The 23,898-nt window shown below is 42.9% G+C and overlaps 1 protein-coding gene across 1 annotated transcript in view; it reads left to right on the forward strand.

Annotated features, from left to right (window-relative positions):
* PITRM1 (pitrilysin metallopeptidase 1) overlaps positions 1-23,898 on the forward strand; it is a 61,990-nt gene that overhangs the window by 5,507 nt on the left and 32,585 nt on the right. Inside the window, exons 4-15 of the mRNA XM_081970905.1 lie at positions 1,162-1,313; positions 5,647-5,761; positions 5,855-5,951; positions 8,680-8,840; positions 10,675-10,801; positions 13,760-13,848; positions 15,841-15,969; positions 16,701-16,814; positions 18,811-18,907; positions 20,487-20,621; positions 21,556-21,694; positions 23,082-23,198. Of these exons, the coding sequence (XP_081827031.1) occupies positions 1,162-1,313; positions 5,647-5,761; positions 5,855-5,951; positions 8,680-8,840; positions 10,675-10,801; positions 13,760-13,848; positions 15,841-15,969; positions 16,701-16,814; positions 18,811-18,907; positions 20,487-20,621; positions 21,556-21,694; positions 23,082-23,198 (1,472 nt within the window). The remainder of the gene's footprint in view (positions 1-1,161; positions 1,314-5,646; positions 5,762-5,854; positions 5,952-8,679; positions 8,841-10,674; positions 10,802-13,759; positions 13,849-15,840; positions 15,970-16,700; positions 16,815-18,810; positions 18,908-20,486; positions 20,622-21,555; positions 21,695-23,081; positions 23,199-23,898) is intronic.

Here is a 23,898-nt window from a genome sequence, read left to right on the forward strand (position 1 = left end):
TTACGACTTTGACAGCATGTATAAGTAACCCTTGATTTACAATTACAATTGAATTGATGTTGCTAAGGGAGAAATTTGTTAAGTGAGTTTTGCCCCTTTTTACGTCGTCTTTTGCTGCTGCTGCTACTTCCTCCTCCTCCTCCTCCTCCTCCTCCTCCTCCTCCTCCTCCTCCTCCTCCTCTTCTTCTTCTTCTTCTTCTTCTTCTTCTTCTTCTTCTTCTTCTTCTTTTTCTTCTTCTTCTTCCTATATATATATAAAATGACTGTGTATGTATGTGTTCCAGCATAACTCTGGAATCCTTGAGCAATTTCAACCAAATTTGGTGCTCAGATGACTTACTCTCCGGAAAAAAATACTGTGGGGAAAGACACCCCTAACACCCCTCGGGGTGTGTGTTCTGTTAAGATGCAGCCTATTGTGTCTTAAAATGGCTACTGCTGTAAAATGGCTTCTACTATACAGCACAGTGGAATTGCCATGGTAACCACAAGGGAGCTCCTCCTGGTAAGGGGGAAAATCCAACATTAGAAATTATGTTTGGTCCGGACATTTCCCCCCTATAAATAAATACCCGGACAACGCCTGGTTATCAGCTATCAGATTATTTTGTTAAAAGAATCAGTGCAGTTGTTAAATCAGTGACATGGTTGTTAAGTGAATCTGTCTTGTTCAGAAGGTCCCAAAAGGTGATCACAGGACGTGCACGACACTGCCACCAGCATAAATATGAACCAGTTGTTAAGCTTCCAAATGTAAACCATGTGACCATGGAGATGCTGCAATGGTTATAAGTGTGAAAAATGTTCATAAGTCACCTTTTTTTAGTACCGTTGTAACTTCGATCGGTCACTAAAAGAACTATTATAAGTCAAGGACTCCCTGTATTATGCTGTTTGCTTATTTATATGCTGCTCATCTCATAATGGAGTGACTCTGAGTGGCGTAGAACACTAAACATGAGAATGAAAACATGAAAATGGTAAAAAGAAAAGTTGGGCAAAGCTAGAAAATTGATACCTGGGCAGGAGAAGGCATTAGAAGAGTATTATACTATTGTGTTTTATTAGTGTTTTGCTTTGTTCTTGTTAGCTTCCTTGGGAAAAAAAAGTCTACCTGAAAAGAAACATTAAAACACAAATGTTTTCCTGTTTATTTTATAGTGTACAGTTCCGGACAACTCCCATGGACAGTACAGGAGTGCCCCACATCCTTGAACATACTGTGTTGTGTGGGTCAGAGAGGTATCCTGTCAGGGATCCCTTCTTTAAAATGCTGAATCGGTCGCTCTCTACCTTCATGAATGCATTTACAGGTGAGGAAATGGAAACTGACAGCCTTGTGAATTTCCTGGTATGTATGCAGCGGCTTATTTGTACAACAAAATCTGCAAAGTCAATTGCTTTCTTTCTGAGGTGAATTCTGAGTTGACAATTGGAAATACCAACATTGTGTAGAGTATGGTGGAGAGAAGGAGGGTAAACAGTGCTGATGTCAACTGACAGCTTGCTAAGAACTTGCAGAATAACAGGTGCATTGGAAGGGACTTGGAGGTCTTCTAATCTAGCTCCCAGCTTGAGCAGAAGACCCTATACCAGTGACGGCGAACCTTTTTGGGCTCCTGTGCCAAAAGCGGGGGGGGAGCGCAAGGGGGTCGTACGCAGACGTGCCATACCCATAATGCTATGTGTGCGACCCCCCCATTGCACATGCACGCAAACACGCCCTGCGCATCCGTGTGACCCCTCACTTTTGGCATGCGATAGACCTGTTTTTCACCCTCCCCAGGCTCGAGAAGCTTTCAAGGAGCTTGAGGAGGGTGAAAACAGCCTCCCCCACCCTCCCGAGGCTCTTTGCTGTCTCTTGGACTGCACTGGGGGAGAAGCATTTGCAATCGGTGTCTGCCCCGCCCACCTCCCCCACGGCAGCTTCTCCTTCTGGCTACTCCAGCATCCCAGCCAGAAGCAGCACTGTGACAGCTGTTGGGGGTGAGGGGGCGGCGGTGGCAAGCATGGGCAAGGGTTTCCCTCCCTCCCCACACGAGCGGGCTGCTTGCACAGCTCTAGCCCGTGGCTCTAATGAAGATCTGCAGTCCGGAGCGCTGCTACTTCCAGCCGGGATATATTCTGCATTCTGCCAGACCCTTGGCGGCGTCTTTATGTGGGTAGCTCACCTCCCTGCCAGCAGCTCATCCAGCGTCCCGGCTAGAAGCAGCAGTGCAACAGTTGCTGTTACCAGGGGCGAAGGGGTGGCGGTGGAGAGAACGGGCGACCACCGTTCTTCATTCTCTCCCAAACAGCGGCTGTTGCGCTTCTGCTTCCAGCCGGGATGCTGGCGGAGAGGTGAGCTACCCGCATAAAGACGCCACCGAGGGTCTGGCAGAATATATCCCGGCTGGAAGAAGCAGCGCAACAGCAAAGGAGTAGCAATGGCAAGGATGGGCGGTCCCTCCCCCCCCTGAGCAGACTTCTTCAGAGCTCCAGCCCGCAGCTCTGATGAGGATCCGCGGTCCGGAGCGCTGCCGCTTCCAGCCGGGATATATTCTGCCAGACCCTCGGCGTCGTCTTTATGCGGGTAGCTCGCCTCCCCACCAGCAGCTCCTCCGCCAGCATCCTGGCTGGAAGCGGAAGCACAACAGCCGCTGTTGGGGAAGAGACAAAGGGGCGGCGGTCGCCCGTTCTCACCACAGCCACCCCTTCGCCCCTGGTAACGGCGACTGTTGCGCTGCTGCTTCCAGCCGGCGGCTGCCCGGTTGCTTCTATGCAAGAAGCCCACTCAGGAGGGGGGAGGGAGGTAAGCCCCGACCACAGATTACTAAGAAGCGATGGCCAGGAACCCCTCTGTGTATCTTTTGGCACGTGCCGTTGCTCTTCCTTTGCTGGTTTTTGGTGTGCATGCATGCCAGGAACCAGATCACCAAATGGCCGACACGCATGTGCACCCTGGAAACAAAAATATTTTCCTAGCGTGCGCATGTGCACCGGGCGGCTCCACTTCTGCTTTCTCGCACGCCAATGCGTGTCAAGACCAGCTGGCTGCTGCGCCCGAACCCGGAAGAGGAACTGGTGATGGCTCCGTGTGCCAGGAGAAATGGCTCTGCGTGCCACTTCTGGCAAGTGTGCCATAGGTTCGCCATCACGGCCCTATACCATTTCAGACAAATAGCTGTCCAATCTCTTCTTGAAAACCTCCCGATAAATTTGAACTTTGACAGCCAGTTCAGCCATTCAGTTCTATGCAAAAATGTCACCACCTGAATCAAAATAATGATTGCAACTGAGCCCACAATTAGAATAGAATAGAACAGAACAGAGCAACAGAGTTGGAAGGGATTTTAGAGGTCTTCTAGTCCAACCCCCTGCTTAGGCAGGAAACCATATACCACTCCAGACAAATGGATATCCAACATCTTCTTAAAAACATCCAGTGTTAGAGCACCCATAACTTCTGGAGGCAAGCTGTTCCACTGATTAGTTGTTCTCATGTAAGGAAATTTCTCCTTAACTCTAGATTGTCTCCTTGATTAGTTTCCATCCATTGCTTCTTGTCCTGCTTTCAGGTGCTTCGGAGGATAGCTCAATCCCCTCTTCTGTGTGACAGCCCCTCAAATATTGGAAGACTGCTATCATGTCACCCTTAGTCCTTCCCTTTATTAGACACAACATAACCAATTCTTGACCAGCAGCCCTTGAGTGGGAAAACTTTTTAGGAGGAAATGAAGTGTTAACATTTTTTGTGCCAGTAAGTTATGCACAATCTTTCTTTCTTGTAGGGTACCATTTTTCTATCCCCTTTCCTAATTTTCTAATGGCATTTTATGACATAGTGAGCTGCGATTTCAGGTTTATATCCTTAGTCCTCCAATCAAGGTTGAATTTGATCCCCGGTAGCCCAAAGCATCATGAGTACAGCTGAGGAATGCTGGAATCTCATACTATCCCTTTCTTACAGTTTTTATGTCTACTTTTTTTTGCATTTTGTAGAGGTAGTCCTTGACTTATGACCATAATTGAGCCCAAAACTTATGTTGCTAAGTGAGACATTAAGTGAGTTTTGCCCCATTTTACCACTTTTGTTGCCACAGTTGTGAAATGAATCACTGCAACTGTTAAGTTAATAACTGGGTTGTTAAGTGGCTTCCTAATTTATTTGTTTGTTTGTTTATTTGTCAAACGTACAAGATAACAAGTAAAGGTATGAACATAAACACAAACAAAAGAAGTAAATGCAGATAAATGGGGACAGTAGGACAGGGATGGTAGGCACGCTGGTGTGCTTATGCATGCCCCCTTTACGGACCTCTTAGGAATGGGGTGGGGTCCATGGTAGACAGTTTGAGGTTGAAGCTTTGGGGGTTTGAGGCTGTAACAACAGAGTCGGGTAGAGCATTCCAGGCGTTGACCACTCTGTTGCTGAAGTCGTATTTGCTGCAATCGAGTTTGGAGTGGTTTACCTTGAGTTTGTATAGATTGTTTGCCCGTGTATGTATTATTGTAGTTGAAGCTGAAGTAGTCGTTGACAGGTAGGATGTTGTAGCAGACAATTTGGTGTACTATGCTCAAAAGTTATTGACTTTGCATGTCAGAAGGTCGCAAATGTTGACCACATGACTCAGAGATAATGTGACTGTCATAAATGTGAACTGGTTGCCAAGCATCCAAATTTTGACACATGACCATGGGGATGCTGCAATGGTCATAAGTGTGAAATATTGTCATAAGTCACTTTTTTCTCTGCTGTTGTAACTTTGGCAACTAAATGAACTGTTGTAAACCGAGGACTACCTGTACTTGAAGTTTTCTTAAACTTTCCATATAATTGAGTCCCTATGAAATGGCATATGTGATCAAAACATTAGAAATAACACAAATAACATTGGAATTAATGAACAGTGAATTAGAAAAGAGACATAAAAGATTATTTTTTTATACATGATTATTGCTGAAAGACAATTATGTGCACAAAGGTGTTATCAACATATATTTAATTCTAATAATTTTAATTGTTATTTATTCATAAATATAAATATCTTATATATTTAATTTTTATATTTTTATTTTTATCGTGCAAGCCACCCAGAGTCCGCTTGGGTAATGAAATGTGCAGCATATTAATTAATTAATCAAGGAAAAACGTGGAGGATAGGTGGGTAAAGATAATGATCTAGCAGACATGGCGAAATTAACTTGTTTGATTAGAGTAAGATCAATAACTATATTTATCAGTGACTAAAACCCCAAAAAACTGAAAATCCTTATGGACTTTTTGCTGAAAAAAGAGTAATATGAGCTTGTGATTTATGGGTTTGAGTATTAGAAAAGTAGCTTAAAGAAAATTATGATGTAACTGTAGAGGGAGAGAGTAAAATATAAACATATTTATAATTGCTGTCAAAAATATCAGGAACCACTGCTTCACAATCTTTTTCTTCCTTTATTTTTCTACTTTCCCTATTTTATTTCTTTTCTAATATTTGTAGCATCTTTATCTGGCTAAAAATTTCTTCAATAAAAAAATAACACGATAGACGGCTCAGTTTGAAAATGAAATGAAGATTGCAAAGCATTCTTCACCCTAAATGAACTGTAAAACTCATGGATTTAATTTTGAACCGTTTCATTTTTAACTTTTGTCATCTTCTTTTGCAGCTAGTGATTACACACTCTACCCGTTTTCTACCCAAAATCCCAAGGACTTCCAGAATCTTCTCTCTGTCTACCTGGATGCTGTGTTTTTCCCTTCTTTGAGGCTTCTGGATTTCTGGTAAGATTTTGTGATCCAGTTGACGGACAGAACCGTGATGTATCATCCAGAAGAATTATTAACTCATGTTTTATGTATTTCAAATTTCTTCAGGCAGGAAGGCTGGAGGTTGGAACACGAGAGCCCATCCGATCCTCAGTCACCATTAACCTTCAAAGGAGTCGTGTTCAATGAAATGAAGGGAGTTTTTGTAAGACCTGTTTTATTGTTACACACTTTTGGCTTAGTTGAGAATTCCTGGGGAGCTGCTGTGTGTTTGAATGGTGTTTGAAAGGTGACAAAATAGGTTCAGGTGAGGGGTTGATAAGACAATATTTTTGAGGAATTTGTTTTGACTTAGGCTTCCCCAGCAGCACGAAGCTGAGCTTATCCTGATTAACCCCTGAATTACAGTGAATTCCTCTCCAGCAAAGTCCTGGCCCACAGTCTTTCAAGATAGTTCACAATTACCAACCTTTATCAGGCGTGGAGAGTGGCCAGGTTGATATCTTTCAGACGCCACAATACCTTGGCAAGAATGCAGGAATGAACTAATTGTCTCCTGCCAACACCCCTCCCCTTTCGCTCCTCTTTTATTCTCTATGGGAGGGGCCATTCACTGTCCACCTGTGGCTTTACTCCCAAGTCAACCCTTGTTCCTTAGCTGTTCCCTTCATCTGGCATCTCTGTGCATGCACACACTGGGAACAGGCTCCGAAGGCAGCTGATAACTGTCAGATGGCCCTGGCCCCATCTCTGCCTCTGACACAGAGCCCTCATCAGAGCCTTCCCCAGACTCCAGGACTGGCCCATGTTCCTCCCCAACCTCCTCACTGTCCCAATCTGCTGCCAGCTCTGTTGGCTGCTGGCAGGCCACAGCAGAACTATTATGGGACTTAAAACTGATTCAGATGGTAAAGGTTGCAGGATTCAAAAAATCTTGCACTGGTTAACATTTATTTTACAAATGGCTTGGTTAGGTGAATTAGTTTTCATCCAGCAATGTGGTTCTTAAGACTCTCCCTTTGTTTGGGAGGTTCAGATTTAGTACCAAACCATGGCTTGTTTTAACTATGGTTTGTCCAACAGGTTTATACATTATTCTGAGTCCAAATCAAATACAGGTAGTCGTCAACTTAATGATTTCGACTGAGCCCAAAATTTATGTTGCTAAGTGAGAGGGTCAAGTGACTTTTGTGCCATTTTAGGACCTTTTTTGCCACAGTGGTTGAGCGAATCACTGCGGTTGTTACATTAATACGATTGTTAAGTGAACCTGGTTTCCCCATTGACTTTGCTTGTCAGATGGTTGCAAAATGTAATCACATAACCCCAGGGCATTGCAAATATCATAAAGATGAGCCAGTTGCCAACTGTCCAAAATTCTGGTCATGTGACTATGGGGATGTTGCAATGCAATGGTTGCAATTGTGAAAAATTGTCATAAGTAACTTTTTTCAGTGCCATTGTAACTACAGAATGTTATTGCGACTTAGCACTCTGCACGAATTCAGCTATTAGAACCAACTGTTATGTGTGAATCAGGCTGCTGTCACTTCATCTACAGTTCATGATTAAAATTGTGGCATTTGTGAACTCCGCTCCAATATTTTGGATGGCAAGCATAATTTACTTGGCCATTCGGTGGTAGTTGACTTTCCTAGTTTAGCTTCTCTTGCTTTCAATACAATACAATACAATACAATACAATACAATACAATACAATACAATACAATACAATACAATACAATACAATACAATACAATACAATACAATAGCAGAGTTGGAAGGGACCTTGGAGGTCTTCTAGTCCAACCCCTTGCCTAGGCAGGAAACCCTATACCGTTTCAGACAGATGGCTATCCAACATCTTCTTAAAGACTTCCAGTGTTGGGGCATTCACAACCTCTGGAGGCAATTCTGGAGGCAAAAGAATTCTTATTCTTTCAAATAAGAAGCTTGGGCTATATCAAGGATCTACAGGCAAATAATGCTTTGCCACATATTATGCCACAGTTGCAATTCATAAGACAAATGGAAACCACAATTTCAGATTAGTGCATTCACACATAACACTAAAGCAGAAATGGGCATGGGTTTTCTGAAAACGGGGGTTTTCAGGCGCATTTCAAAGAACGACTTTCTGATTTTGATGTGTGTGAGAATCAAAGCTATGGTTGGCATTATGCCAACCCATCATTGACTTTTTCAACTGTGGTTTGTCTCAGTCGAACCATTGTGTGAATTGGCCTTTACCTTTCCAACTTAACATTTCTATCCCATAATAAATGTATTGCAGTTGTCTTGTTAACAAAGGCAAAGATATCAATTCTACAAATGTTACCTAACTTCTAGGTCAGAATTGGGGACATGGTAGATCTCTCAATAACTCAGTTTGCCAGTGCTGGGGGATGCTAGTACATTGCAGTAGAATAAAATCTTGCATAATACAGGTAGTCCTTGATTTACAACCAACATTTCTGTTGCTCTGCATGACAGCAGCTAGGTGAGTTTTGTCCCATTTTACAACCTTTCTTGTCACAATCGTTAAGTGAATCTTTGCAGTTTTTAAGTTAGTAACACCGTTGTTAAGTGAATCTGTCTTCCCTATTGACTTTGCTTGTCAGATGGTCATAAAAGGTGATCACATGACCTTGGGACACTGCAACTGTCATAAATGTGAGTCAGTTCCCAAGTGGCTGAATTCTGATCATGTGCAGTGGTCATAAGTATGAAAAATGGCCATGTCACTTTTTTTCAGTGCCGTCATAACTTCAAATGGTCACTAAACACACAGTTGTAACTCAAGGACCACCTGTGACCTTTGCAGCCTTACAGATAACCAGGCACCAATCCCCAGAGATGTTCTGATATCAGGTAGAGTTTGACCATAGATGATCTGTTCATTTATTCTTATTCAATAAAATATTTATTTTAAGGCAGATAATGAGAGAGTTTTCTCTCAGCACCTTCAAAACAAGATTCTTCCTGATCACACATATGCCGTTGTGTCTGGTGGTGATCCATTGAAGATCCCTGATCTCTCCTGGGAACAACTGAAACACTTCCATGCTACCCATTATCATCCCAGCAATGCAAGGTATCAGAAGGAAAGAGGAAAGGAGGAGAAAATTGAAAGATTAATAATAATTAATTGCTTGGCCATTTAGCTAATGATGGAACTCAAGATAGCAAATATAGCTTTGATTTTTGTATTCTGCTATCCAAATTATATTTTGGATATGCTGGTTTGCCCGATCCTTTTTCTCTAAATTTAGCCAGGAGGTCTCTTATTAATCATAGCTACCGCATTTTTCAGAGTATAAGACGCTCCAAAGTATAAGACACACCTAGCTTTTGGGGAGGAAAACAAGGGGGGGGGGGAATCTGCTTCTGCCTCCCAGCAATTTGCCTCCTTGCAACAAACAGCAAACAGTACAGACAATTACACTGTTTGTAGTGTTACATTTCAGACTAGTACAGCTGCTGTTAAAATTGGTGTGCTTTCTGGAAGTATAAGATGCACCCAAATTTTCACCCTCTTTTAGCGGGTGTGTGTGTGTGTCTTATACTCCGAAAAATACAATAAATCTCTTTGGAACCGGAGGACCAATAATCTAGGTCTAGGATATTAAGAAAAGGTGAAGATTGCTTAAAAATTCTGGCCTGGAAGTTAATAAAACTCTTCTTTCGGGAAACTCTGATTAATAGAAACTGTTTAATTGCAAGGATGTGGATCACATGTGTGGGCTATTTGAAGAAATGCCAGTACAGAGACAATAAATGTCTTTCTTTTAAAAAATTAGCAATTCTGCTTTCTCCCCTGAGACAAAGGGCCACCAAAGCTGAATTGAGTCTTCTTACTGTCTCGGGGTAGCTCAAAGCATATTTACTTGACTTGCTTCTTATATGTCCATTTCTGCTTTTTATTATTTCATGTTTTCTTCTTTTAACTAGGTTGTGATTATGATTATGTTTATAGTCTCTTTGCAAGCTATCCAGAGCCATTAAGGGAGAGGAAAATATATGTTTATTTCTTTTCCACATGAATAAATAATGAACATATTGATTTGTATATGCAAAGGATGTTCAGGAATGTCTCAACTCTGTCCCTTTTGCATGTACCTGCAAGGAAAAAAAGCTGCTCTTAAGTAGAGGTCATGGCAGAACTGGAAATTTTTGATTGGTGAACCATAGCTCTCTCATCCCTTCAGCAGGACCTGAAGGCCAAGGTTTTCAGTAGTTCATGTAGAGCACTGTTTTAAGATGTGTGAACTTCTAATCCCAGAATTCCTTGTCCCAGTATGCTAGCATGGGAATCTTGGGAACAGAAGTCCACATATCTTAAAGTTGCCAAAGTTGAAAAACACTGCTTTAGGGCAATATTTAGCATGATAGTGTAGAATAAGCTGTAAGGGACGCGGTGGCTCAGTGGCTAAGATGCTGAACTTTTCGATCAGAAAAGTTGGCGGTTCAAATCTCTAGCGCCGCATAACGGAGTGAGCTCCCGTTATTTGTCCCAGCTTCTGCCAATCTAGCAGTTCGAAAGCACGTAAAAATGCAAGTAGAAAAATAAGAACCACCTTTAGTGGGAAGGTAACAGCATTCCGTGTGCCTTCGGTGTTTAGTCATGTCGGCCACATTACCACAGAGAATGTTTTCGGACAGCTCTGGCTCCTCGGCTTTGAAACGGAGATGAGCGACGCCCCCTAGAGTCGGGAACGACTAGCACATATGTGCGAGGGGAATCTTTACCTTTACCTTGCAGAATAAGCTATCAACTTGGAACATGCATTATCCTGTGTGATAACTGTTTTATTTTATGTATATAAATAGGAAATTTAGGGTCCCCATCCCTGTGTGTCCCCCCCCCACTTTCTGCCCCCCCCCCTCCCCGGGCCACTAATAATAAATAATTTTATCTTCCACTGTAGGTTCTTCACTTACGGGGACTTTCCACTAGAACAACATTTGAAACAAATCCATGAGGAAGCTCTGTGTAAATTCCAGAAAATTGAACCTAACACTACTGTCCCACCCCAGCAAATCTGGGACAAGCCTGTGAGTTTTGATTTATTTGTGGTATTTGAATGCCCTAGGGATTTCTACAAAATATGTTGCCTGGCGGAGAGCTGGCTTCATCAGTGGTAGATCCAGTCCAGATGCAAATGTCTTAAGGCAATGATTCCATCCTTTGGGTGTAGGGAATTCTGTATTCTGAAGTTCCATATCTGTATGTTCAGTTGAGAAAGGTGAGATAGCAAGAGTTGGAAAAGATGCTTCCTAAAGCCACGAGGAGATGCTGCCCAATCAAAGGGTTTAATAGAGGAATGTGATCTCATCACCTTTTTTAATAAAACGTTTATTTTTATTTTCATACAAGTAACCACAATTATACCATTCAGTGGTGGGTTGCAGGCGGTACGCCCCGGTACGGGCATACTGGAACCTTCCCTGAGCACCGGGTACCATTCCGGTACGGTGCTCCGGAGGGCCCACCCACCTGAGCTCCTTACCATGTTTTAAAGCTTTCGGCGCTTCCGCACATGGGCATGGCATGTTACAGCGCCTGCGTGACGCTCCGCCGAGCAGCTGGAGCATCGCAGAGGCTTGCGGAAGCATCATTTGCAACTACAACGGGTTGCACACGTGTTGACGTGGGTGACGCTGGGGCCGTTCCAATCGTAGCGGTTGGAATGGAATCTGGAACTCACCACTGATACCATTACATCTTAATCAACACTATTTTGTATTATCCAATATTACGTCAGTTCCTCTTACCACCAACCCACAACTATCATTTGCTCTCCTTTCCATACACCATATTGTGCCCTATCCACCACCATCTTGCCTCCTCTCCCTATCTCCTCCTCCCTACCTCCTTTCTTCCGTCTACCATCCCTGTTTTTACTTCCCCTTCCTCTTTCCTCTCCTTCTGTCTTTCCTACTCTTTTCCTCCCTTCTCTTCGCTCTCTCCTAGCCCCTCTCTTCCTCCTTTCCTCTCTCTCTCTCTCTCTCTTCCACTCTCTCCACTTAGCTTCAATGGTGTCTTTCAGCATTCTGAGCAAAATCTATTTAATATTGATGGTATTAATAATTACATTCCAATAAACATCTGTCATATTAATGATTTTAGCATACATCCTCCTTTTACGGGTATACATATATAACAATTCCATTCTCCTTATCACCTATTTGTAGACCTCAGAACTGTTAGGTGTTTCAAGAAGGATTCCACCACCATTTTGGGAGGAGGGTGGTAGAAAAAGAAAAAAGACTACATATCCAGTGAACCTCTCCATGTATACTCTGTGGTGGTGGAAAGAGTGGGCTTCTACACTTCTCTAGCTCCAGTTTTAGGAGAAGCCATTGCTTCGTCTTACTTGCTGGGGCCTAGCTTCTCATTCATCATAATATTAAATGGAGAACTTTGCGGATAAAGAATGTTAGAGCTTGGGTACCATTACAGAGAACCCCTCTGGCCTTGTCCATCTTAACCTACAGGAAATATATGTCAGTTGCAGTTCAGGGATCAAAAAAGACTTGACTATCTGGACTCACAGGTTGGAAGAGGCATGGAAATCTTCTGTAGCAATGCAGGAATCCTCGTTTCATTCTGGACAAATGTCAATCCAATCCTTTTCTTGAAAACCTCAAACGATGGCACGTCCATAATTTCACGAGCCAAGCTGTTCCATTGCTTTAATAGTCTTACAATCAAGAAATTCTTCCTTAGTTCAAGCGTGGATCTCTCAGTGCAAAGCTTCTGCTAATGTGAATAAATCTACCATATTTTTCAGAGTATAAGACGCACTTCCTCCCCCCATTCAAAAGTGGGTGGAAAAGTCTGCGGGTCTTATACAGTGAATATTGTCATGGGGGAGGGGTTTGTGCGGCATTGATCAGGTGTTCTAGAATGGGCCGCGGTGGTGAACGGACTGTGGCACCGAATGGGCCACAGCGCTGGTGGCGAACAGGCTGCAGTGAAGCGGCGGAGGAGGCAAATGGGGTGTGCCAAACAGGCGGCTGTGGTGGTGGCGAATGGGCCAGATGAATATTGGATGGATGCTATAGGAGGCAGATTTTTTTTCTTGTTTTCCTCCCCAAATTCTAGGTGTGTCTTATAGTCCAGAGCGTCTTATAGTCCGAAAAAATACGGTACTATTTCTTCCATTATGTTTTCCCTTAGTCTTCTCTTCTTTAAACTCCTTCAAGCGCTCTTCATAGGATTCAGCTTCCAAGTCCCTTACTCTTTTTGTTGCTATTCTGCTGGACTCTTTCCAGTTGCTCAGCATTATCTAGCTCTAATGGACCAAAGGCTAGTACCAGACAGGATCATTCCCAATCTTTGTGCCTTTTGGCCAGGGACATACAGCTAGCCCTCTAGTTACGACCATAATGGAGCCTGCCTACTAGGTTATAAATCATAGCAGGCATTAAATAGGTTGGCCACGGTTTTACATTTATATTTTTTTTTTTTTGCTGTGATTGTAAGCTAATGTGGGAGTCATAATTGTGAACTTCACACTTATTAAGTCAACTCATTGTTTGTTATGGCAGTTTCCCAGAAAACTGGAAGTACCGTATTTTTTCAGACTGTAAGACACATCGGTGTATAAGACGCACCCAGATTTCAAAGAGGTAAGTCAGGAAAAAAAAGTTTTTATCCTCCCCGGCCCCCAGGAGCACTCTGCAGGCTTCAGCAGGACTCGGGGAAAGCAAAAACACCCCTGTTTTTCACCAAAACGGGGGTATTTTTCCTTTCCCCCAGCCCTGCTGAAGCCTGCAGAGTGCTTCTGGGGGGTTGGGGAAAGCAAAAACTCCCCCGTTTTTCACAAAAATGGGATGCAGGGGCGGTGTATAAGATGCACCAACATTTCCACACTCTTTTAAGGGAGGGAAGGTGCGTCTTATACTCTGAAAAATACGGTAAGTGCCGGATTTTGGCAAAATGATCATAAAATACTTGGGATAAAGACAATGTCCTCTTTGCTAGTCACTTGTTTGTTTGTTTTTCAGAGGGAACACTATGTGACATGTGCTGCAGATTCATTGGCTACTGACTCAAAGAAGCAGACAATGGTCAGCGTCAGCTACCTCCTAGCAGAGTACGTAACTGGGAATAGCAGACTTACTTATCTAAACAGAATCATATTCCTCGATGCAGCTGAGGATTCCATTCAACATTTTCTATTATGAAAAAACTCGGAAAGTAATGGTGATAGTTGTTAGGGGTTATCTTCTGCCCTTCAACTGCGTATCCTAACTTTAACCAAACAAAGCCGTGGTGGTGCAGTGGTTAAAATGCAGTACTGCAGGCTACTTACACTGACTGCCAGCAGTTCGATCCTCACCAGCTAAAGGTTGACTCAGCCTTCCAGCCGTCCAAGGTCGGTAAAATGAGGACCAAGATTGTTGGGGGCAATACATAGGCTGACTCTGTAAACCACTTACAGGAGTTTGAAAAGCACTGTAAAGTCGTATATAAGACTTAAGTGCTATTGCTGCTACTATTAATTCAGCCTAATGTCCTACAGTTGTTCAACCATATAATTGTGCACCATCTCCCTGTCCCTTGTGCTGAGACAACCGTTTCTGCCATGTGCTGAGTTTCGTATGCACCTTATCCATTTGAGTGTTGAGATCTTCTCAAAATGAACACATTGGATGGGTCAATTCGGCCTTGTCTGGCACCTGAAGGCCAGATAAGGAACAATGGATGGAAACTGATCGAGGAGAGATTCAACCTAGAAATAGGGAGGAACTTTTTGACAAGTGAGAACAATCTGCTGGTGGAGCAGCTTACCTTCAGAGGCTGTGGCTTCTCAAGTTGTGAATAGCCACTTGTCAGAAATGGTTTAGGTAGGGTCTGTTGCTTGAGCAAGAGGTTGGACTAAATCAGTGATGGTTAACCTTTTCGGCACCAAATGCCGAAACAGGAGCACCCACTGGAGCACCGAAACCTGGTGATGTGCAAGCGCGCGGTGGCCAGCTGCACTTGTGGATTCCATTGTGCGCTGGGAAGCTGGACCAGTGTGCATGCGCGCCTGGCTAGCTGCTGTCTTCTGGCGTGCACATGTGCTGGCCAGCTGGTCTTTGCACATGTGCACGACAGAACCTAGAAGAGAGCAGCTGGTTGCATGCACATGCATGCCATCACCAGCAGCACTTCCGGGTTCCATCTCGTGCATGCGCGAAGACCAGCTGGCTAGCGTGCATGCATACAACAGAACCCGGAAGAGAATAGCTGTCCCTGCATGTATGCGTACTACGGAACCCGGAAGTGCAGCTGATGACCGCGTGCATGCCCTCAGAGAGGGCTCTGTGTGCCACCTCTGGCATGCGTGTCATAGGTTCACTGTCACGGAAGTAGATGACCTCCAAGGTCCCTTCCAACTCTGTTATTCTGTACAATCTAGAAACGGTCCTGTAAGTACCCAGGCGCCAAGCCATGTAGGGCTTTACAGGTTAAAATCAGCACCTTGAAATTGACCTAGGAATCCAATGCACCAGGTTCAGTAAAATTGTAACACTATTAAATGTGCTTTCTGTCGTTAACTAAGCCACTTGGTTTCAAAGTTTGGGAGGAACATGAAATGTGTTTGTTCTTCAGGAAAATCGTCTAAAAGTTCTGTAACAAGAAATGATAGCGCTGCTTCCTGTACAGGTAGTCTTTGATATATGACCACAGTAGGGACAAAAATTTTCATTGCTAAGCAATGCAATTGTTAAATGAGCTTTGCCCCATTTTATAACCTTTTTTAGCTTGTTAAGCGAATCACTGCATTTAAGTGAAATAAGCAGTAATTAAGCAAATCTGGCTTTCCCCGCTGATTTTGCTCGTTGGGAGCCAGCTGGGAAGATTACAAATGGTGATTACATGACCTCAGGACAATGCAATGGTCATAAATACATGCCAGTTGCCAAGCGCCTAATTTTGATCACGTGACTGTGTGGGTGTGGGTGAGCTACAATGGGCATGTGAAAACCAGCCATAAGCCATTTTTTGGTAACTTTGAATGGTTGTTGAATAAATGGTTGTGTCGAGAACTACCTCTATTGAGTCCTACAGTGTTCACATTTTTTTCTTCTATGTTTAGTATTACAGATAATTTTGAAACCTTCATGTTGAACTTTCTGTCTTCTCTATTGGTTGGAGGCCCAAATTCTCCATTTTATAAAGCTTTGATCGAAGCCGGTCTCGGAACAGATTTTTCACCAGATGTTGGGTAAGTACATTGCTCTTTCTATGCGTCTTAATGATGTAACTGAAATTTTAGTTTGATTTCTTAAATGGGGTGTTTAGAAAAGAGGCCTAACCAAACTTTGGGGATGTGAAATACACATGGAATTTTGAATGGGAGTTTAGAAGGATGGCAGTAGCGCGTAGTGCTTTACGGCCCTCTCTGAATGGTTTACAAATGTCAGCATATAGCCTCCAACAATCTGGGTCCTCATTTTATCGACCATAGAAAGATAGAATACTGAGCCAGCCTTGAGCTCATCAAGATCAACCTGCTGGCAGTGGGCAGAGTTAGCCTGCAATACCACATTCTAACCAATGTGCCCCTACAGAATAAGAACATAGGTGAATGTAATCTTGTATATAAAATTTCTCTTAAAACTTCATACACTCACACACCCACATTGAATTGGTAGCTGAAAGGAATGTGCTTGCTGAAATATGGTTTAATTTTGGTTAAGTTTGTTCCCAGAAAACTAGCTTCTTTTCTTCCCAATACATATCTGCCGATTGGTCCATATTTGTTATTTAGCTTGTTGTATATGTCTTAGAAGCTTGGCTCTTACCTGACACTAAACCATATTAGAAAGTTCCCATATTTGTGCTAAACCACAGATAGGTTTATTGCAAAATGTGAAATGGGTTTTTTTCTGTCAAAATCCCAATGTTTAAATTCTAATAAGTGAAGATTTTTTTTAATTATATCTCTGTTTCTAGGATTAACTCCTCTACACGAGAAGCTTATTTCACTGTAGGCCTTCAAGGGATTTCCGAAGAAAGCATACACACCATAAAACAAATTATTGCTAAAACTATTGATGAAGTTATTGAGTAAGGACAAACTCTCTTTAACAAAAAATTTTGTACTATTGTAAAAAAAAAAAAGCTGCTTACTTTAAAGTTACGACAGTAGTGGTAATGGTTCATAATTTCTCTGTTGGTAAAAAGAACCTCTAAATTATACTGCTTTTCCCAACTGATTTAAAAGAAGTTTTGAGATGGTTTTGCTATTTACGAATCTCCTTATAAAAGGGGCCAAAAAGAATATGTAAACTTTGAGTATCTCTTTGATTTACGGTTAATACCTGAAAGCTTAAAAATGGCCCCTAAAAGGAAGAAAAAGAATAAAAACTGAGCTGAAGAAATACAGATCTTTATGGCTAAAATGTCATAACAGGGAGTTCTCAACTTGTGATGGCAGTTGAGCCCAAAATATCTATTGCTAACTGAAACAGTTAAGTGAATTTTGTCCCGTTTGATGAGCTTTTTGCCATGGTTTCCACATGTTGTGGAACATGTTCCACATGTTCCACAACTTCCACAAGTTGGTAACATGACTTGACTTTTTGGATGTTGCTAACATCCTCTTCCATCCTCTGGAGTCTATTTAAGCTCACACCGACTGCTTCAGTGACTCCAGCCAGCCACCTCATTCTCTGCCATCCCATTCTTCTTTTGCCCTCAATTTTTCCCAACATTAGGCTCTTCTCCAGTGAGTCCTTCCTTCTCATTAGGTGGCCAAAGTATTTGAGTTTCATCTTCAGGATCTAGCCTTCTAAAGAGCAGTCAGGGTTTGATTGCCTTGCAGTCCAAGGGACTCGCATGAATCTTCTCCAGCACCATAGTTCAAAGGCCTCAGTTCTTTGGCGCTCAGCATTTCTTATGGTCCAACTTTCACAGCCATACATTACAACTGGGAAAACCATAGCCTTGACTATACGTCATTACTGGTAGTTCTCACTTAACAACCATTCAATTAGCAACTGTGTTGAACAGGTTGGGTTTGATTTAAATCAAGTTGATTTAAACCATAATTTTTAAAGAGCAACAGTCATCTCTGTCCCTCTGCAGCTCCTCTGATCTGCTGTTGACTCACCAACAGTCCCAAAGTTGCAGAACATGGAGACTCATGCTACATAACTAAGCTCCATTTCATGCTGAATAAACTAAATTATTAATGTATCTTAAATGGAAAACTATCTTTAGATCAATTTTTACTCCAAAAGCATTTTATTAAAATAAATTTGATAAAAAATATATTTTAAAAAATCTCTCTTAAATTTTAAAAAAATGATTTTTAAAATTTTTTCCTTCTTTAATCATTGATTTTTATCCACCCTGGTGTTGAATGAGTGGGACTTACAACCTCAAAATTTCTAGTCATCACAACATCTTTGTCGTAATGTGAACCCAAGACAATAGGGAAACTGCAGGAGGTTGCAGGTTGAAGTCATGTGACATCTCACCTAAGGGCTGCATGCAATTTGCTTAACAACCTCAGCTGAAATTGTAGGAACTGCTGTCCTAATTTGGTGTGGTCATGTGATTTTTATTACCACGTTGCTTGGGGATGGACCTACTAGTCTCAGTTACATCCATAAGTGAAGATTACCTGTAATTAATTTCTTTGTTTTAAAAACAAAATCGGATCCATCCCCACATATCTTCCACATATTTCAGTAATAATTGAATAGACCAGTGATGGTTAACCTTTTTGGTACCGAAAAGGTTAACTGTCACTGTCCTATACTAGCTGTCCAGTTTCTTCTTAAAAATCTTAAGTGATGGGCCACTCACAATTTCTCAAGGCAACCTGTCCAGAAGAGAGCAGCTGGCTGGCGCCCATGCGCACGATGGAACCTGGAAGGGCAGCTGGCAGTGGTGTGCCTGCCCGCAGAGATGGCACTGCATGCCACCTCTGGCAGGCGTGCCATAGCTCACCATCACGGGAATAGACTATGCCACATGAATAAATTTCATTCAGAAAATTGAGAATTTCGTCCTTGTGATTGTGGAACAAAATTAAATGTCTTCTTTTCAACCTCAGGAATGGATTTGAGAAAGAAAGGATTGATGCTTTACTCCACAAAATTGAGATCCAGATGAAGCATCAGTCAACCAGTTTTGGACTTGCCTTGGCTTCAGTAAGTGATGTTCCTCCCATAAAACCAGCCATAACGTGCAATCTAGCCTTTTAAACATTGCTTGTATGGGATAGTCCCCACTGCACAATTTTTAAGCATTTGCAAAAGGATTTTAGGATGCAAGTCTAGAGTGTAAATAGTAAAGATGCATCACAGAATCTCTTGTAAGAGACTCAAGATACGTTGGAGCCCATGACTTTGAAGTTCTTCTCTGAGGAATTGCAGAAATCCCACTAATAACTTGAGGCTTGAATATGTGGGAGACGCTTCTGAACAAAATGGAATGGTCCAGCCAAGAAGAAAAAAAATAAACATTGCTTGATTCCAGACAATAATAATTACTTCTCCTGGAGCATCTCTAAGTCAAAATTGATGAACTTTATGGACTCAAGAACTGCACCAGTCCTTGAGATTATGTATTTCTAAAGTGGGCTAGGGCAGAGTCTTTTGGTGGATTGGGATGAATTTGAAAAGGGAGAAATGGATTCCTTAGATGTTGGCAAATTGTTTTTGCTCATTGATTGTCCCCCAAGTTCACACATTCTGCAGGAGAGTCCTTCCATTATGTATCACCTTTCCCATGTGAAGCATCTTTATATTTAAAACAGAGCCTAGTCCTTTTCAGAAGTATCATCAATCTGTAGTCTATACGCTAAAAACCTGAGTTTCTCTTCGCATTGAAAAGAATCGGATGGTCTAGGATGGAAAGACCCAGGGCCTAAGGCTTTAGAGAGCTGCTTCTAATTAAAGCTGATGAATCTTCTCCAGTTGGTATTTTACAGTTGTCTTCAGACAAAAGTCTAAAGACTTCCTAGCCAGTCTAGAATTGCATTTACAGCATAACTGGAGCTGCCAAGTTGACATTAATAATGTTAGATGTTCTCATTTTAGGCCAGACTGTTCCAACTGGGAATAGATTTTGATGACCCCAGAAGCCACCTATCTTCACTCATTTCTTCCTCTTTTTGGGGGGATGGGGTGGGGGCTTTTCTCTGGATTGTTGGGAATTTTCTGGGATACGTAACTATCTTCAGATACCACTAATGGGAGCTGCTGCAGACAGAGGAAACACATAAGCTCTCTCTATGGCAGAGGGATCAAACTGGATTTCATTGAGGGCTGCATCAGGGTTGTGTGACCTGGGGGGGGCGTGGCTAGGGGCGTGGCCAGCTCGACATCACTTGTGTCAGATGCCTGTGGCAGTCCAAGTACTCTGCCAGCGAAAACAGGCTCCTGAGCTCCATTTCCGCCGTGACAGCCTCCTGCAACCCTCTGCCAGCAAAAATGGAGCTTGGAAGGACTGTCCATGGCCTCTAAGAGCTCCGTTTTTGGCTGTAATTGCCTTCTTTAACCCTCTGCCAGTGAAAACATAGCTAGTTTTCGTTGGCAAGAGGCACCACAGGTGGATATTGCGCTGTTTCCAGGAAAGTCCCATGGGCCAGATCTAAGCACCCCGCAGCCTGCATCCAGCCCACGGGCTTTGAGTTTTACACTCCTACTCTAGAGGGACAGTAGTCTTAATGTTCTTCATGTGGAATATTTGCATTCTTTTTTCTAACTTTCCCTTTTTCCCTTTAAGAATATTGCCTCCTGCTGGAACCACGAAGGGGATCCTGTTGATCTTTTGAAAATAGCAGAAAAAGTAACTCAGCTCAGGCATTGCCTTAAGGAGGACCCCCATTTCCTGCAGAGAAAAGTAAAACAATACTTCAAGGTAAGAGTCAGTTGAACCTATGCAAGACCGGTTTTAACACTGTTTCCAAGAGTGATTAGTGATTAAGCCCAACACTAGCAATAAGTCATGCAAGCTTTCAGCAGATACAGAATGATCTTTGTGCAATGCAAAGCATTGGGGTTTCTTCTGAAAACTTGCATCACTCATGCTAGTATTGGGTTACTCTATGCTTTGGTGATATTTGGTGCATCTTCTGATTTTCTTCTCTTTAGTAGAGCTAAAAAGAGAAGGCTTTAATGTTTTCATATGGCATATGTAAGTCTTCAATTTATTGCCATTTGCTTAGTGACTGTTCAAGGTTCCAGTGAATCTCCTAAAAGATATTTACAACCCCTGTTCCAAAATTTTGATTCTCCCAGTCACGTGACCCCTTTATGGACATTTGCAGAGTCCTGCAGTCTCACGGCCACGATTTATGACATTGCCAAAACCTAGAATTTCCTTCTAGTTTTCAGCAGAGATGCCTTACAGCAAATAATAGATTCACTTAGCGATCGTGGCATTCAGTTAACAATGGTGGCTTCACTTAGCAACCATGATGATTCTTATGAAGACCACCAGGAAAAGGTCTTAAAATTGGGTCAATCGCATGATGACATACTTTACAATGAACATGACTTACAACCTAATTGTGTAGACCAAGGGTGTCAAACTGGCAGCCCATGGGCCGCATGCATCATGCGCCGGCGACACCCGCCCCCCCCAACTCCGCATATGGGAAAAAACATTGCAAAACATCATGTGATGGCAGCATGACGCTGTGAGTTTGACATCTGTAGTGTGGACTCTGTTATGGTAGTAAGTCAAGGACTACCTGAAATTAATAAATCAATTGATGCCAGTTGTTGATCAGCATCGGGAACAAAGGGAAATTGTTTTTACACTGATTAGAATTATTCTTTCTTGGCCAAAGGACAACTCACACAGATTAACACTCTCTATGAGTCCCGATGCGGCTTTCCGTGACAAGCAAGCAGCAATGGAAGCAGACAGATTGAAAGAGAAGGTTGAGGCCCTTTCAGAAGGAGAGAAGAAACAAATCTATGAGAAAGGTGGGTGTCTTCTGAATCATTAAAATGCCTTGTTTGTTTGATTAATGCTTGCTTCGCAAGTAGGAAGTGCTCTTCAGTCTCTCTTCTAAGCCTTTTTTTACTTTTACTGTTTTCCTTTCCATTCTCTGGATTCAACACTTGACCTCTTGGTCATTTCACCTAATCTCTAAATGTCTGGTCAGAGCACATAATCATATTTTTTCTTACTCAGCATGATCAAAAACCTAGAGAGGGAGATAATTGAAGCTGGTCTCCCCAGTCTTGATCTCTTACACCTCTGGCTACTCCATGTACCATATTTTTCAAAGTATACGCTTTCTTTCCCTCCCCCCCCCAAAAAAAAAAGTTTGTGAAAATTTTGGTGCATCATGTATAGCAAATGTTGCAGCAGGGGATAGAGGGTTGGTGCGGCGCTGGTCAACTGTTCTAGAATGGGCCACCATGGTGGTGGTGGCGGCGGCGAACTGTCTATGCTGGTGGTAAACGGGCCACGGGTCACACTGAATGGACCACGCCAGTGGAAAACAGCGGCAGCGAACGGGCCCTGCCGAATGGGCGGCAGCGAATAGGCCATGCCGAATGAGCCATGCCAGTGGTGAATGGGCCGTGCCGAACAGACTATGCCAAAGGGACAGCAGCGGCAGTGAATGGACCAGATGGATGCTGGGAGGCAGAGGCAGAGTTTTTTTTTCCTCCCCCACAAAAGTAGGTGTGTGTTATAGTCCGGAGAGTCTTATACACCGAAAAATAAAGGTATTTCTTTTTCCCAGTGAGCACAAAAAGTGACAGTAAAATTAAATAGACCTAATTTTTCAGATGAGTTCCATGTCTGATGAATTATATCTGCAGGGGCTTTTCCCCAACCTGCATCTCCCAGAATACATTTTGGCTGGGAATTCTGGGATTTGCAGAATAATCCAGTTGTTTCTCTGGATAAATCCTTTGGAGCATTCCCGACCCTCAAAACTCTGACCCATTAGCTCTTGATTTTAAAGCAGGTTAAAAGCGCCATCGTGAAAGAGGCAAAAAGTAACCTTTAAAATTGTTTTGCTATTAAAAAGCCATCAGAACTTTGGAAGCCAGCAGGCGCTTGGGTCATGCTGCAGCCTATGTGTTATTTTCCCTCTCCTCTCCTTTGGGTACTTAGCTGATTCTTGAACGCCCCACAGCTATTATTTTTCACTTTGTCTTTGAAATAATCAGTAGCCTTTTTAAAGACTTGAAATTGGGTCCCTAGGGGACATTATTAGGTCCTTATGCTACAAGGCTTCCTTCCTTCCTTCCTTCCTTCCTTCCTTCCTTCCTTCCTTCCTTCCTTCCTTCCTTCCTTGTGGGGAAATTTGGTTTTGTTAGAGTTTCTAAATTGATGTTCCCTTTGATCTGCCAGGTTTGGAATTGCTTGATCTGCAAAGCAAGCCTCAAGATACTTCCTGTCTTCCTGCTCTAAAAGTTTCAGACATTGAGCCAAGGATTCCGTTTACTGAACTGGAGATGGCACATGCAGGTGAGGGAAACTGAAGGGTGGAGGGTGAGGGATGCAAATAAAATAAATCAAATTCTCTTAAGTAGAAAATAGAGAGTCTGAACTTTACAAGCTGCCTGGGTAGACTTCACTTCCAGCAATCGCCAGCCTGCAATTTTTACATGTGATAGTGCTGTAATGGCGAACCTAGGTGAAGCGTGCCCAAAGTGGCACACAGAGCCATCTTCCCAGGTACGCGAGCTTTCGCCCAACTTATGTGCAGCCACGCATGCGTGTGCGCCCCCCCCCCCCAGTGGATGTTCAGGCCTCCAATGCTCATGCACACAATTCAGAGAACCCAGCTGGTCTTTGCAGCTTTCCTGTGCATGCATGCACATTTGCACATGCATGCAAGAGTACTTGCGTGCAGCACGCACATGCATAGATGGTTTCGTGCCTGTGGATTGGGCATGCAAAAGCCATGTGGATGTGCAAATGGTGCAATTGCACGTACAGTGCACGGAGGCGTGCAAAAAGTGAGTGCACGCGCAGTTGCTGTGATTGTGCACACAGCACATGGGATGCGAGAGAGAGCCATGCACATGCACAGGTGGTGCAGTTGAGCATGAAGCACCCGGGGAAGGAGCCACACGTTAGCGTGCAAAGCGCGTACCTGTTCGGTACTCAGTTAGTAAAAGGTTTGCCACCACTGTGATAGTTTATCAATATAGTATAGTTATAA

This window comes from Natrix helvetica, assembly GCF_964273705.1.
Source record: "Natrix helvetica genome assembly, chromosome: Z".
Classification (NCBI taxonomy): domain Eukaryota; kingdom Metazoa; phylum Chordata; class Lepidosauria; order Squamata; family Natricidae; genus Natrix; species Natrix helvetica.